The 15,610-nt window shown below is 46.3% G+C and overlaps 1 protein-coding gene across 2 annotated transcripts in view; it reads left to right on the forward strand.

Moving 5' to 3' along the window:
- LOC126483811 (probable cytochrome P450 6a14) overlaps positions 1-15,610 on the forward strand; it is an 88,851-nt gene that overhangs the window by 24,769 nt on the left and 48,472 nt on the right. The window contains exons 2-3 of one of the 2 annotated variants that reach the window (XM_050106996.1): positions 730-1,184; positions 6,778-7,029. In XM_050106996.1, the coding sequence (XP_049962953.1) occupies positions 738-1,184; positions 6,778-7,029 (699 nt within the window). In that variant the 5' untranslated portion in view covers positions 730-737. The remainder of the gene's footprint in view (positions 1-729; positions 1,185-6,777; positions 7,030-15,610) is intronic. The other variant, XM_050106997.1, reaches the window with a different exon arrangement.

The following is a 15,610-nucleotide window of genomic DNA, read 5'->3' on the forward strand; positions in this document are numbered from 1 at the left end:
GATCCATAGCTCAAAATAATGCTCCTGCCCAGAGGTAAAAGTTTGGAGTTCGGTTTTGAGTTATGATGCAACTGCCTTTTAATATAGCTTTCTGTGCATGTAAATCTTCCTACTTGTTTCGGTCTAAGGCGCTACAGTCGTGGACTGTGCGGCTGGTCCCGGCGGAGATTCGAGTCCTCCCTCGGGCAAGGGTGTGTGTGTTTGTCCTTAGGATAATTTAGGTTAAGTAGTGTGTAAGCTTAGGGACTGATGACCTCAGCAATTAAGTCCCATAAGATTGCACACACACACACATTTAATTGTTTCGGCTGCCCTTTGCACTTTAGTAGTTTTTGTTGCTACAACTGCGTCGTAAACGTGAATACCAGTTTCAGTATGGACATCTGAATACGAACATTGAAAACGGATCTCAGCATTTCTACCTTTTGTTTTCTACCTGCAGTATCAAAAAAATGGCTCTGAGCACTATGGGACTTAACATCTGAAATCATCAGTCCCCTAGAACTTAAAACTACTTAAACCTAACGAACCTAAGAACATCACACACATCCATGCCCGAGGCAGGGTTCGAACCTGTGACCGTAGCAGTCGTGCGGTTCCGAACTGAAGACCCGCAGTATCGATTCCAGCGTAAACCACGAGTTTCTGGACGCCAACTTTGGTGACAATGACAGCTACGTTTTAGTAGTGACGCTTAAGTCATGTGAGGGATGTCTGGATTTGTTGCAGAACAGACCATGCTGCTGCAGTTGTTGGCCGCCCTGGTGCTGGCGTGTGCCACCTTGCTCCTGTACGCCTATTTCTCCTACACTTACTGGACTCGACGCGGCATCCCGCAGCTTCCGAATGCACGGTTCCCCTTGGGCCACGTGTGGCGGGCCATAACGTTCCAGCGTTCCTTCGGCCAGGTCTGCTGCGACCTCTATTCGGGAGTGCCAACTACGAAGCCACTAGCCGGCGCCTACTTCTTCACGAAACCCGCCGCCGTCGTGAGGGATCCGGATCTTATCAAGAAAATGCTCGTCAAGGACTTCCAGCACTTCCACGACCGTGGCCTCTATATCAACGAGGACGTCGACCCGCTGACTGGCCACCTGTTCCTGCTGCCGGGGGAGCGCTGGCGTCTGCTCAGGAACAAACTCTCCCCTACGTTCACCTCAGGAAACATGAAGATGATGTTTCCGGTAAGGCATTAACGCATATTACTGAACAAACATATTCTCAAAGTTTCCTAACTGATGAAGATGATGTTTGGTTTGTGAGGCGCTTAACTGCGCGGTACAAAGTCCAAATATTTTACACAGTCCAATTTTTACACAGTCCAATTTTTACACAGTCCAATTTTTACACAGTCCAATCTAACCACTGTCACGAATGATGATGATGACGATGATGATGAAATGATGAGGGCAACATAAACATGCAGTACCCGAGCAGAGAGAATCCTCAACCCAGCTGGGAATCGAATCCGGGACCCCGTGATTCAGAGTCAGCAACGCTACCCACTAGACCACCAGCTGCAGACTTTTCTGACTGATGACTGCCTACTAGATATATTGCATATCGTATGTATTGTTTACAGGGTAATGGGTCATCCACGTGGACTGATTTGAAGTGTTGTGTACATAATGCTATAATTCTATTTAATAAAATGGCTCTGAGCACTATGTGACTTAACATCTGAGGTCATCAGTCCCCTAGAACTTAGAACTACTTAAACCTAACTAACCTAAGGACATCAGTCACTTCCTTGCCCGAGGCAGGATTCGAACCTGCGACCGTAGCGGTCGCGCGTTTCCAGACTATAGGGCCTAGAACCGCTCTGCCACTCCGGCCTGCTCTATTTAATATGATCACATTTATAACGCTGACAAAATTACTTATGAGTCACTGCAAACGAAAATCGGTTGGAAGTGAGCGCACCACGAAAGAAAATAAATAAGCATCTGGTCAGGAACCAAGCGACAGTGGTGAGATGGATACCAATTGAGACTAATTTTGACTTCTTGGAAGAAGAACTTTATCTGTAGTTGAACCTGGCATTGGTGAGAACATTTCTGAGAAATGGTTATTGAAATGTCTGCAGAAAAAAGATCGGTTGATCGTGATCTTGATCAACTTCCTGACTTATCATTCCAGCAGTACTGTTGGATACCTTTTCAGGTTTGATTAGGAGTCAAAAGAGCATAAAGTCATCTGCTGACAGTAGCGACAGTTTTATTTTTTGTTTTGTTTGGTAAAATGCTAACATTTATCGCTTGAAGGTCTTCTAGGCACATAGTCTACCGAGTATTTTTCTGAAAGTGGTATGTGCCATAGTCAATAACTCAGCAGGTCACTTGGGATGCTGTTGCAGCAGTCTGTTGTAGAATATTCGTTCCGCTCTCGAACATCACTGGAGAGACATTTTTGATGCTCCTTTTTTCCGAGCCACAGATCGCTCACCCAATACTGGGCTCTAGCTGCTTGAATCAGTTCAGGAGCAGATAGCTCATCTCTATTCCGGTGCCGTGGGAGTCGTACTCGGACCCTGCGGTTGACCAAGATTATTCTCTTCACTGGTTTGAATGTTAGAAAGGAAAAAAAATGAGCAATGCACAACACAAAGCAAAGCAAAGAGAAGTACACAAATACTTCGGTAACGGCTACAGCGTCGTTGTCGATGTCGTAAATGAGGTAGTTCTTACCCGATGACTGCGGTATCTTACACAAGCATAGTTAAATCCCCCTCCATAACGTCCACTTTGTGGAATGCAACACTGTAGCAAGAAATGTACAGAGGCTGGACGAAAATATTGTAACACCGCGAGACACGCGTGCTTGAACATAAAACGCAGATGCTAGCTCAAATGGCTCTGAGCACTATGTGAGTGCTACGGATATCACACTCATCCATCCAGATTTAGGTTCTCCGTGATATCCCCAAATCGCTTCATGCAAATGCCGGGGTGCCTCCTTCGAAAGGGCACAGCTGATTTTCTTCCCCACTCCTGACGCCACCCGAGTTTGTGCTCCGTCTCTAATGACCTCTATGTCGATGGGACCTTAAACTCAGTCTTTCTTCCTTCAGAAGGTTTTGCATTTCAAGAGTCTCAACGGGACGAATGATCGTTATCGTCAGGCACTTGAGAGCACTGTACGAAAAATAAGCGACGACAGCTGTGTACGTTGCTGCAGAACTGAATGTCGTACACGCAACCCTTTCAGCACCAAAGCTGAACGACGGGAGTTTTACAAGCAGGGAACAGCAAGTGGAGCTGGAAACCTAAACCCACTTATCGGTGAAGCAAATGCCCAACACAGGAAAACGTGGTGCTGAAGCCATAAAACCTGGACTACGGAGCAACTGATGGAAGTGAATTTGGTAAGATGAGTTTAGTTTCACACAGTTTATAACTTCTGGCCGAGTTCATGTTCCAAGAGTAGAACGTGGTGACCGTTCAGTTATGATTTGGGCAGCCATATCATGGGCCCCTTGGAACGCAAGGTCTTATTAAAATGGTTCAAATGGCTCTGAGCCCTATGGGACTTAACATCTGAGGTCATCAGTCCCCTAGAACTTAGAACTACTTAATCCTAACTAACCTAAGGACATCACACACATCCACGCCCGAGGCAGGATACGAACCTGCGACCGTAGCGGTCGCGCGTTTCCAGACTGAAGCGCCTAGAACCGCTCGGCTACACAGGCCGGCCCAAGGTCTTATTACTGCCAAGGATTATGTAACCACTTTGGCTGATCATTTCTATCCCTTGATACAGTATTTGTTTATTTGTTGTGAGCTCGATGATTATTTGTCGCATCTGCGCTTTGATCAGCCCACAATATAATTGAGACTTTGTGGTGTGCTTTGGAGGTAGGGTTCGTGATCGCTGTCCACCTCCTTTGTCGTCATCTGAAGTTTTCACTGTTTTGCACGAAGAATGGTATAATATCTATTATATCCATTTTGGTTAGAGAATAACACAGCGGTTTTCGTAGATTGCACTGAAAGAAACAACAGTGTAAAACTTTGAAAACCATACAACATCTGTGTTTATTCATTCCGAGACGAATGGAAGCTGTTTTGCTTGCCAACGGTTTTCCCGCATCTTGACATGGAAATACACTGAAAGAAACTGGTGCCGGTCGCGGTGGCCGAGCGGTTCTAGCCCCTTCAGTCCGGAACCGCGCGACTGCTACCGTCGCAGGTTCGAATCCTGCCTCGGGTATAGATATGTGTGATGTCCTTAGGTTAGTTAGGTTTAAGTAGTTCTAAGTTATAGGGGACTGATGACCTCAGATGTTAAGTCCCGTAGTGCTCAGGGCCATGTGAACCAAAGAAACTGGTACACCTGCCTTATAACGTGTAGGGCTCCCGCGTACAAGCAGAAGTGCCGCAACAAGACTTGGCATGGACTTGACTAATGTCTGAAGTAGTGCTGGAGGGAATTGAATCCATGAATCCTGCAGGGCTGTCCCTAAATCCGTAAGAGTACGAGGGGGTGGAGATCTCTTCTCAACATCACGTTGCAAGGCATCCCAGATACGCGCAATAATGTTCATGTCAGGGGAGTTTGATGACCAGCGGAAGCGTTTAAACTCAGAACAGTGTTCCTGGAGCCACTCTGTAGCAATTCTGGACGTGTGGAGTGTCGTATTGTCCTGCTGGAATTGCACAAGTCCGGCGGAATGCACAATGGACATGAATGGGTGCAAGTGATCAGACAGGGTGCTTAGGTACGTGTCACCTGTCAGAACCGTATCTAGATGTATCAGGGGTCTGATATCACTCCAATTGCAGACATCCCACACAATTACAGAGCTTCCACCAGTTTGAACAGTGCGCTGCTGACATGCAGGATCCATCAATTCATATGGTTATCTCCATACCTGTACCGGTCTGTCTGCTCGATACAATTTGGAACGAGACTCGTCCGTCCAGGCAACATGTTTTCAATCATCAACAGTCCAGTTTCGGTGTTGACTGGCCCAGGCGAAGCGTAAAGCTTTGTGTAGTGCAGTAATCAAGGGTACATGAGTGGGCCTTCGACTTCGAAAGCCCATATCGATGATGTTTCGTTGAATGGTTCACACGCTGAAACTTTCTCTGATGGTCCAGTATTGAAATCTGCAACAATTTGGGAAAGGGTTGCACTTCTGTCACATTGAACGATTCTCTTCAGTTGTCGTTGGTCCCGTACTTGCAGAATCTTTTTCCGACCCCAGCGATGTCGGAGATTTGACGTTTTACCCGTTTCCTGATATTCACGGCTACACTCGTGAAATGGTCGTACGGGAAAATCCCCACTTGATCGCTACCTCGGACATGTTATGTCGCATCTCTGGTTCGCCGACTATAACACCACGTTCAAGCTTACTTAAATCTTGATAACCCGCCATTGTAGCAGTAGTAACTTATCTAACAACTGCTCCATTTTTTTTCTTTATTGTTTATTTCACACCTGATACAGGTAGGCCAGCAGGGACATACTACGCCGCTCTTCGGCCTCAGATAAAACTAATGATACAAAGAAGACAATCGCAGAATAGACATGATGGATATACAAACGTAGACATACAAAATTAAAACACACGGAACCGTTCACGGGCGCAGAGTCCAAAAAAATAAAAATGTTCATTCACGTGGACACACACAGAGACGACAGATGACACACGCGAACGGTGGAGTACGAACGATTAAACACTGGAACACTTGAGCACGAACACGACGGAACACACAAACACTAGGCGATGATCTCAGGCGCGCGAAAGTTCACCATACGTGTATGAGTCCGGGGATCTGCCAAAAGGGGGAAAAAGGAGGGGGAGGAGGGACAGGGGTGTGTGTAGATGCCAGTGGCAGAGAAGATGGGAGGTGGAGGAAAGAAGGTAGGGGGGATAGGGGAAGCCTGGAGGGAGGAGGGAGGAAGGGAGGAGGGAGAGAAGGGAGAGAGGGTGCCCTCGGGAAAAAAACACAGGGTGCAGTAGAGGAGGATCAAAGTTGGTAGGAGGGGTACATGGAGAGGATGAGGGCATCATCAGGGAGGGGGAGTTGGTGGGAGCTACCTTGGGCGAGGGTATGATGGAGAGCAGGTGGGATGTGAGAATCCAGGCGCGGCAGAGGACGGGGGTGGAAGAGGATGGGAGAGACAAGCGGGTGAAGGGGATCAAGTTTGCGGGAGGTGTAGAGGATCCGCATCCGTTCGAGGAAGAGAAGGAGGTGCGGGAATGGAATAAGGTCATATAGAATCCTCGTGGGGGGCGGGAGACGGATGCGATGGGCGAGGCGGAGCGCATGGCGTTCTAGGATTTGAAGGGATTTGTAAAAGGTAGAGGGGGGGGGGGGGGGCAGAGATCCAGGCGCGATGTACGTAGCAGAGGATAAGGCGGATAAGGGATTTATAGGTGTGGAGGATGGTGGAGGGGTCTAGACCCTATGTGCGGCCAAATAGGAGCTTTGAGTCGGGAGCGTGCCGTTGCTTGGATTGTACGGAGATGGGGGGTCCAGGAGAGGCGACGGTCAAGGGTGACAGCTGCTCTAGACACTTGTTGTCTTATATAGGCGTTGCCGACCGCAGCACCGTATTCTGCCTATTTACATATATCTGTATTTGAATACGCATGCCTATACCAGTTTCTTTGGAGCTTCAATGTATGTTTTGTTTTTGGTATTTCCATATTTTTGTCCCCCACTGCAGGGAACATTATTATTCTACTGTGTTGTGGTGCTGCAAGGCATTTTATTTCTAGCGCGAGAGAGGAGACTTTTGCAGTTGGTGCCTGTGCTTGACCAGACTATGGAGAAATGCGGCCGTGAGTTGTTGGAAGTGCTGGGCAGCGCCGGGGAGGTGGAGTTCCGCGACGTGCTGGCTCGCTACTCCACGGACGTCATCGCCAGCTGCGCCTTCGGAGTGGAGGCGCACTGCCTGCAGCACCCCGACGGCGAGTTCCGCTACTGGGGGAAGCGCCTGCTCAACCCCACCACCGGCGAAATGCTCACCAAAACGTTTTGCGACATGTTCCCTGCCATCGCCAACATCTTTCGGGTAAGTGACCGACGTCATCTACATTTCTACCCCGTAAGCTGCATTACAGTGCTTGGCGGAGTCACCCTCCGAGCCCCCTCCCTAAAAATGTTCAAATGTGTGTGAAATCTTATGGGACTTAACTGCTAAGGTCATCAATCCCTAAGCTTACACACTACTTAACCTAAATTATCCTAAAGACAAACACACACACACCCATGCCCGAGGGAGAACTCGAACCTCCGCCGGGACCAGCCGCACAGTCCGTGACTTCAGCGCCTTAGACCGCTCGGCTAATTCCGTGCGGCGAGCCGCCTCCTCACTTTTCCTGTTTCAGTGTCGGAAGTTCCATGCGGCTTTTCGCGGATGATGCTGTAGTATACAGAGAAGTTGCAGCATTAGAAAATTGCTGCGAAATGCAGAAAGATCTGCAGCGGATAGGCACTTGGTGCAGGGAGTGGCAACTGACCCTTAACATAGACAAATGTAATGTATTGCGAATACATAGAAAGAAGGATCCTTTATTGTACGATTATATGATAACGGAACAAACACTGGTACCAGTTACTTCTGTAAAATATCTGGGAGTATGCGTGCGGAACGATTTGAAGTGGAATGATCATATAAAATTAATTGTTGGTAAGGTGGGTGCCAGGTTGAGATTCATTGGGGAGTCCTTAGAAAATGTAGTCCATCAACAAAGGAGGTGGCTTACGAAACACTCGTTCGACCTATACAGTGTGGGATCCCTACCAGGTCGGATTGACAGAGGAGATAGAGAAGATCCAAAGAAAGCGGCACGTTTCGTCACAGGGTTATTTGGTAAGCGTGATAGCGTCACGGAGATGTTTAGCAAACTCAAGGGGCAGACTCTGCAAGAGAGGCGCTCTGCATCGCGGTGTAGCTTGCTCGCCAGGTTTCGAGAGGGTGCGTTTCTGGACGAGGTATCGAATATATTGCTTCCCCCTACTTACACCTCCCGAGGAGATCACGAATGTAGAATTAGAGAGATTCGAGCGCGCACGGAGGCTTTCCGGCAATTGTTCTTCCCGCGAACCATACGCGACTGGAACAGGAAAGGGAGGTAATGACAGTGGCACGTAAAGTGCCCTCCGCCACACACCGTTGGGTGGCTTGCGGAGTATAAATGTAGATGTAGATGTAGATACTGCGCTTGAAGAACGATTTCTGGCAATTCCTCATGTCAGTCTCACTCTCTGTAGCTTTACCTTCATAAGTTTTAACGAATATACAGCGTGAACATTAATAAACCCGATAAACTGCAGGTACTGGGTCCTGACTGGAAATGGAGGACAAAAGGTCCTATGAACATGTGTCCGGAAGTGCATCGTTGCCACGGCAGATGGCACTGAGGAATGACAGATCCTCTGACCCCGTTCCGTGTGTTCCTTCTGTGTTGCAGGCCGTGTGATTGACGTAGCGTACTGTAAGCAGCAGAATGCTCCGGTATTCATGCCAGGAACAAGCCGAGATGGTGTTAGTGTGAGGCGTAGCAGATGGAAACGGTCGAGACGCAGCGTGGCTATGCCAAAACAAGTACCCTCACAGACACCAACCACGTCACACAACGTTTCAAGTCGTGTTTGGGCATTTGTGTGATCATGCGTTCTTTTAGACAGACGAACGTGCAGGGAGGCGGCGAACTGCACGTACACCGGATTTGAAGACCAGTTCCAGCAGGATATTGAGACGAACCCTAGAACATGCTCCAGGAAAGTGTCCCGCCAACATAGTGTAAGCCAAAGTATGGTTCAAATGGCTCTGAGCACTATGGGACAGCTGTGGTCTTCAGTCCCCTAGAACTTAGAACTACTTAAACCTAACTAACCTAAGGACAGCACACACATCCATGCCTGAGGCACGATTCGAACCTGCGACCGTAGCGGTCGCGCGGTTCCAGACTGTAGCGCCTAGAACCGCTCAGCCACTCCGGCCGGCTAAGTCAAAGTATGATTATATGTATCCTGCATGGCAGCCGCTACTATCCCTATTACCTTCAATCCCATGGTGGCGGTTTTATTAATGCTGATCCTGTATACAGGTAGTTTCAGATAAGGTGTTTACTTCTGTAGCTTAGAAAATAGGAAGTGAAAGCAATATTTATTTAGACAGGTAATCTTAATACACAGTACTCTTTCTGGGGAGCTATGTACATAGTTCATTCCTCAGCTGTATCTGCTGATCTTGCATTAGCTGTGTTTGGAGATAAAATTACTGGATGTAAGGTCCGCCTGCTATACAAAACACTGTTTTTCTATGTAGACCCAGACATGTTTCAGCGTCCTTGTGCCGTCGTCAGTGGGTTTTCTTTATTCCAGTCTGTGAAACGTGAACATGTTTCAAATGATAATTAATCTGCGAAAATTAGGTCTAAATATGTTTCGTTTGTTGTTGTCATTACCTCAATTTTACATTACGAGGCTATGAAGCCCTGTACATTATGGAAAACTGGTAGCTTATCATCTGCAACTCAATTATGTTGATGTAAATTTGTCCCATACACAAGAAAGGAAACAGAATGGAATATGGTAATTGCAAAGGAATCAGTTTGCTGAACATAACATACAAAATCTTGTCAATGACCATTCTGGAAAAACTTAAACCTTATGCAGGAAACATTATTCAAGAGTCCGTAGCTCGTGGTCGTGCGGTAGCGTTCTCGCTTCCCGCGCCCGCGTTCGATTCCCGGCGGGGTCAGGGATTTTCTCTGCCTCGTGATGACTGGGTGTTGTGTGATGTCCTTAGATTAGTTAGGTTTAAGTAGTTCTAAGTTCTAGGGGACTGCTGACCATAGCTGTGAAGTCCCATAGTGCTCAGAGCCATTTGAACCAGCCATTATTCAAGATTACCAGGCTGGATTTCGAACAAACCGTTCCACAACTGATAATTTGTTTACTATACGACAAATCTTTGAGAAATACTGGGAATTTAACAAAAACATCCACTGTCTCTTCATTGACTTCCAGCGAGCCTACGACAGCATCCACAGAAGTAGCCTCTACAACACATTACGAGAATTTAGTATACCCAGTAAAATCATTAGGACGGTACAACTGTGCATGGATGGTTCCCAGGCAGCAGTGAAGTTCAGAGGATCCATATCCCCCACCTTTCCAATTAAAACAGGCTTACGACAGGGAGACGCTCTTTCATGTGTCCTCTTCAACCTTGCATTAGAGAAAGTGGTTCGGGAGAGTAATTTACATCTATACAATGGTCTCCGATTCGAACACAGTGAAGTAAAACTCCTGGCTTATGCAGATGATATAGTGTTGCTGAGTGAAACTGAAGAAGAACTGAAAGACATGTACAGATCTCTCAGGCACAGCACCAGCAAAATCCGGCTTTTGATTAGCCAAGAGAAAACCGAATATATGGAAATAGGTCGAGTCATAAACCCAAATCCTTACTTTGAAATTGACCAATATTCTAAATTCAGAAAAGTTCTTCAGTTTAAATACCTTGGATCACGTTTCAACAGTAAAAATATCATAACAATGGATATAAATGAAAGAATAGCCTCAGGGTCAAGATGTCTGTACTCACTAAGCAACCCACTCAAAAGTAAAGCTTTGTCAGTCACCACAACACTATTATCTGCCCCATAATACTATACAGCTCAGATAGCTGGACGCTTACAAAGAATGAAAGAGAAAAACTGAATGTTTTCGAAAGAAAAGTAATGAGAAAAATCTGGGGACCTGTGTTGATGAATGGTGCATGGAGAATTCGAAAGAACAAAGAAATTTATCAGTTAATGAAGCAACCCACTATCATCCAGAAATTAAAAAGTAGGAGACTGCAATGGGCTGGACATGTGGCCAGAATGGGAAACAACAGGATCACCAAGAAAGCATTTGAAGGAACTCTCCAGGCAACAAGACCATTGGGCCGACCTCGTACAAGGTGGAAAGATGACATAGAGAAGGACATCGCAGCATTAGGAATTTCTGCAGGGAGGAGAGAGGCAGCGAGAGATAGAAGGCGGTGGAAGCAGATCGTTGATGCAGCGCGTGGTCTACATTGCCTGCGATCACTGAGAAGATAGATAGAAGATAGATAGATGTAAATTAGGTTGATGAGTTACCACAGCAATTTATATCTACATGTAATTTTGTTGCACGAAGATATTTCGCTACCATATTTGCCATTACTTATATTTAACTAAACTCCGTCCGAACAGTCCACGAAGACCCAAAGGCAGCGACCGGCTGCTGTGTCACTCTCTGTCTTAAGCCGTCGGCACACGGACCGTGCATCCGAATGTTGAGCGTTGTACGTGCCGAGTTTCTGACCTCATAGCGTGGAATAGTACGTTCGGGAGTCTTTCCGAACGTGCAGAGCAATATCTAGCATGTCAGATATTCTGAGCGTGCGTCTGAGCGTTGACCAATGAGATGGCGCAACGCCACCTACGTCACATGCACGTCATCTCCCTTCAGCACAAAGTTGTGAGGCGCCATATTGGCATTCATTTCAAGCCCTCACGTATATATGCCGTATCTGAGCACCAGCAAATCGAGAATCACTGGAAAACTCGTTGTTAACTGTGTGATCCGTTGCAATAAAATAATGAGAAACATCATATTCGTGGGAAAAGAATTATTGTAACTTGCGTATTACGAGAGTATGCTATTTGAAGGCAGCAATGCACTGAGGATGCACCCAAAACGCATTGTTCTTGGTACAATTTGTTATAATTAAATTTCAGTTAGTAACATAATTACGATTAAGGCGTTCAGCAAGTGCTGAGATTGGTAAGATAGCAATAGCAGAGAAATACAAAGTGTTTGTTTAGCGTGGTGGGTAGCGTCACTGAACTTCGGAAGTATTAATGGTTGGGCGGTGGTTCGCGACTGCCCAGTACGTAATTTTTTATCTAACATTTGCGATTTTATTAGGTTCTGTTACTTGATTATTAGTTTAATATAAGTATATACTATAATTTTTGATGGTATGTAAATATAAGTTCACATTTCTTTGGGTGTTCGATTGGCTTGATCTACAGGACACCTTGCGTTACTTGTGTAAAGCTATTTTACTACTTTTTTTTTACGCTTCGTAATTCACGTGTTGTAAAGATTCTGCTACTGGGTAGGAACAGTGATCAAGTAAGACTGACCTTAGAGTTTTACTGAAATGTGGGAATGATGAAATAATGTTTATCTTATGTGAAGAATTATTGCATATTTGTATCGCACTGTTAGTAATGGAACTTTCATAAGCCTGTGTCCCTAGTGATTGGACATGGTACTTTCCTTTTCGTGGACAATGGAGGAAATGTGCGTTTTAATAGAGCTAACGTGGGAATTTTACGCGCGCCCGTTTAGTAAACAGTGTGATTTACGAACTAGAAACTTCCCGCAACTGCCGCCGGAGTGCGTTGCGATCGCGTGTACCACGTTGGGGCCCACGTATCGTATGCACAAGTCTTAGCCCGTCACCGGATGCGGGGCTGTGGAGGGTCATGTGGTCAGCACACCTCTTCCCCCCCCCCCCCCCCCCCCCTCTCCCCAGAATATATGACGTGCTGGATGTTGTTCTGCACGTTCGGAACGACTCTCTAATGTGTGCTTTCCACGCTATGACGTCAGAAACTCGGCACGCTCAACGCTCGAATGCACGGATCGTGTGCCGACGGCATAAAGACGTGTCTTAGTTAGCCTCTGTTCGCAACAGTCGACATGGGAGTTGCCTGAAAATACGATTAGAAACAGATTACAAAGAGGTTGTTAGAAATTTGGACTCTTCGACGAAGAACTTGATTAGTTAAATATACAGGCGTTTATTATTTCCCTTAAATATCTACGTATATTAAAACAACATAATATTAGAACAATATGTCTTACTTCAGCACGTTTAATACATTGCTGTAAGAATAGATATCTGTCTGTGCGCCTACACATAAACATTTTATAATTGCTGCTGAAATAGGAAGGTTATCAGTCCTCGCGGGGAGAATCGAGTTCCAACATTGTTACCACTTGACAAAACGGCTTACCACTGTCCATCAAGCCTCCGAGGGAAATGAATGCCACTGGGTCTTGGCTAGAAATGGGTTTTGCCATGTCTCAACGAGAAGTGAGTACTTGTCAGCCTCGACGAGAAGTGATAACAGCTAGCAGGAAGCACGTCCAGCTACGTAAGCGCCATCCAGTCACAGGACGGTAAATCCTCACGTTGCTTATTTCTGATAAGACCTTATTAAATTCCTTTTTTATTATCAGTTCGTCTTGCCTCCCTCTAAAGGTTCTATTTGTCTCTTGTAACCTCTACTTCATCATATAAAATACTAGTCACCACATTAAAAGAGGAATCACATTGCTTTCGAGAGCCTTATATGATGCAGAACTGGTATAAAGCAGTCATGTGACCCTCCACTGATGAAGCAGCGAACGCTGATGAAATCGATGTTGAGCGCCCCACAAACCAACCAACCGAAGCAGTGAAGTAGCGTGCATTCGCCGGTCTGTGGTATGGAATGAGTGCACTAAGATGGGTCGATGTGAATGCGGGAAGACGCTATCCTGTTGGAACGTGCCCATGACCTCATCGTGAATGAAGCTGCCCGATTTGATGGCCAATAAACGCGGACTGGCCATCGAGTCTTCTGCACACCAGTTGTAGGCATATACTATGGCGTAAGAACAGTGGTGGTAGAGATATCCTAACCGCCACGCCTGGTGTATTGTAATCGGTTTCGAATGCGACAGAAGTTTCTGCTTTCAGTGGATGTAGGTTCATCACAACCAGTTTCCGAACGAACGTTGCGAAGGCAATTGCCCGCAGTGGACAGCTGGAGCTGGGTGCCTCGCAAATGGCCATTGCTCACAGTACGAGCCCTCAGCGGACCAAACAGCACAGAAACAGGTCAGTAGCTGATTATACGCGTGTAGTGTGATATGGCTGTTTCTGTCCTGCCTCTTTTTAACTGAGGCAAGTCGTTGAGTGCACCGACATCCGAGTGTGGCTTTCAAACTGCATGTCATTCTCAATGGAGAGAAGTCTTCCGAAGTAAGAGTGATTTCAGGTGTGCCGCAGGGGAGTGTCGTGGGATCGTTGCTATTCACAATATACAAAAATGACCTTGCGGATATCATCGGAAGTTCACTGAGGCTTTTTGCGGATGATGCTGTGGTACATCGAGAGGTTGTAACAATGGAAAATTGTGCGGAAATGCAGGGGGATCTGCAACGAATTGACGCATGGCGCAGGGAATGGCAATTGAATCTCAATGTAGACAAGTGTAATGTGCTGAGAATACATAGAAAGAAAGATCCCTTATCATTTAGCTACAATATACAGGTCAGCAACTGGAAGCAGTTAATTCCACAAATTATCTGGGAGTACGCATTAGGAGTGATTTAAGATGGAATGATCATATAAAGTTGATCGTCGGTAAAGCAGATGCCAGGCTGAGATTCATTGGAAGAATCCTAATGAAATGCAATCAGAAAATAAAGGAAGTAGGTTACAGTACACTTTTTCGTCCACTGCTTGAATATTGCTCACCAGTGTGGGATCCGTACCAGATAGGGTTGATAGAAGAGATAGAGAAGATCCAACGGAGAGCGGCGCGCTTCGTTACAGGATCATTTAGTAATCGCAAAAGCGTTACGAAGATGATATATAAACTCCAGTGGAAGACTCTGCAGGAGAGACGCTCAGTAGCTCGGTACGGGCTTTTGTTGAAGTTTCGAGAACATACCTTCACCGAGGAGTCAAGCAGTATATTGCTCCCTCCTACGTATGTCTCGCGAAGAGACCATGAGGATAAATTCTGAGAGATTAGAGTCCACACGGAGGCATACCGACAGTCTTTCTTTCCACGAACAATACGAGACTGTAACAGAAGGGAGAACCGATAGAGGCACTCAAGGTACCCTCCGCCACACACCTCTTGCGGAGTATGGATGTAGATGTAGATGTGTGGATAATGTAGTTCAGGCCAGAGAATATATTGTGCTGTTTTATGTGTGTTCTTCGTACCATGACTTTGGCACATTCAGTCATAAACATGAACCAGGATGTGTGTTTCAACATGATCGGTGACCCAGTAAGGCCGCTTCTTCTCCATCTCCGTCATGGGTGTGTTGTGGACAGTAGAGTGCTACAACGCTCTTTGAAACGAAATACATTCTGATTCTGCGTATCAACAATCCGACAGTTCATTGGTAGGTATATTATGGAGGTAGGTGGCGTTAGATGTCTACGCAGAGGCCATGTAATTCACGTAAATAAAGGGCCGCTGATTTGCTTGCACGTGGTGGCGCCCGATAGCGACCAACATGGATTCTATGGGATTTACATCAGACGAATTCGGTCGCCGAGTCATCAGTGTGAGTTCACTATAATTCTCCTTGAGTCACTATAGACAGTCCTGTCTCCGAGACACAGAAAATTATTCTGCTGAGAGATGACATCGCCGTCGGGGGAGACATCACGCAGAAGGGATGAAGATAGTTCGCAGCTGTCAGCGTGTCTTCGGTTATTACCACAGGTCCCATCCAAACGCAAGAGAACGTCTCCCATAGCAAAATACTGCTCCCACCAGCCTGTGTCGGCCTCGCACTGCACGTTT

The sequence above is a fragment of the Schistocerca serialis genome, chromosome 6, assembly GCF_023864345.2.
Source record: "Schistocerca serialis cubense isolate TAMUIC-IGC-003099 chromosome 6, iqSchSeri2.2, whole genome shotgun sequence".
Taxonomy (NCBI): Eukaryota; Metazoa; Arthropoda; class Insecta; order Orthoptera; family Acrididae; genus Schistocerca; species Schistocerca serialis.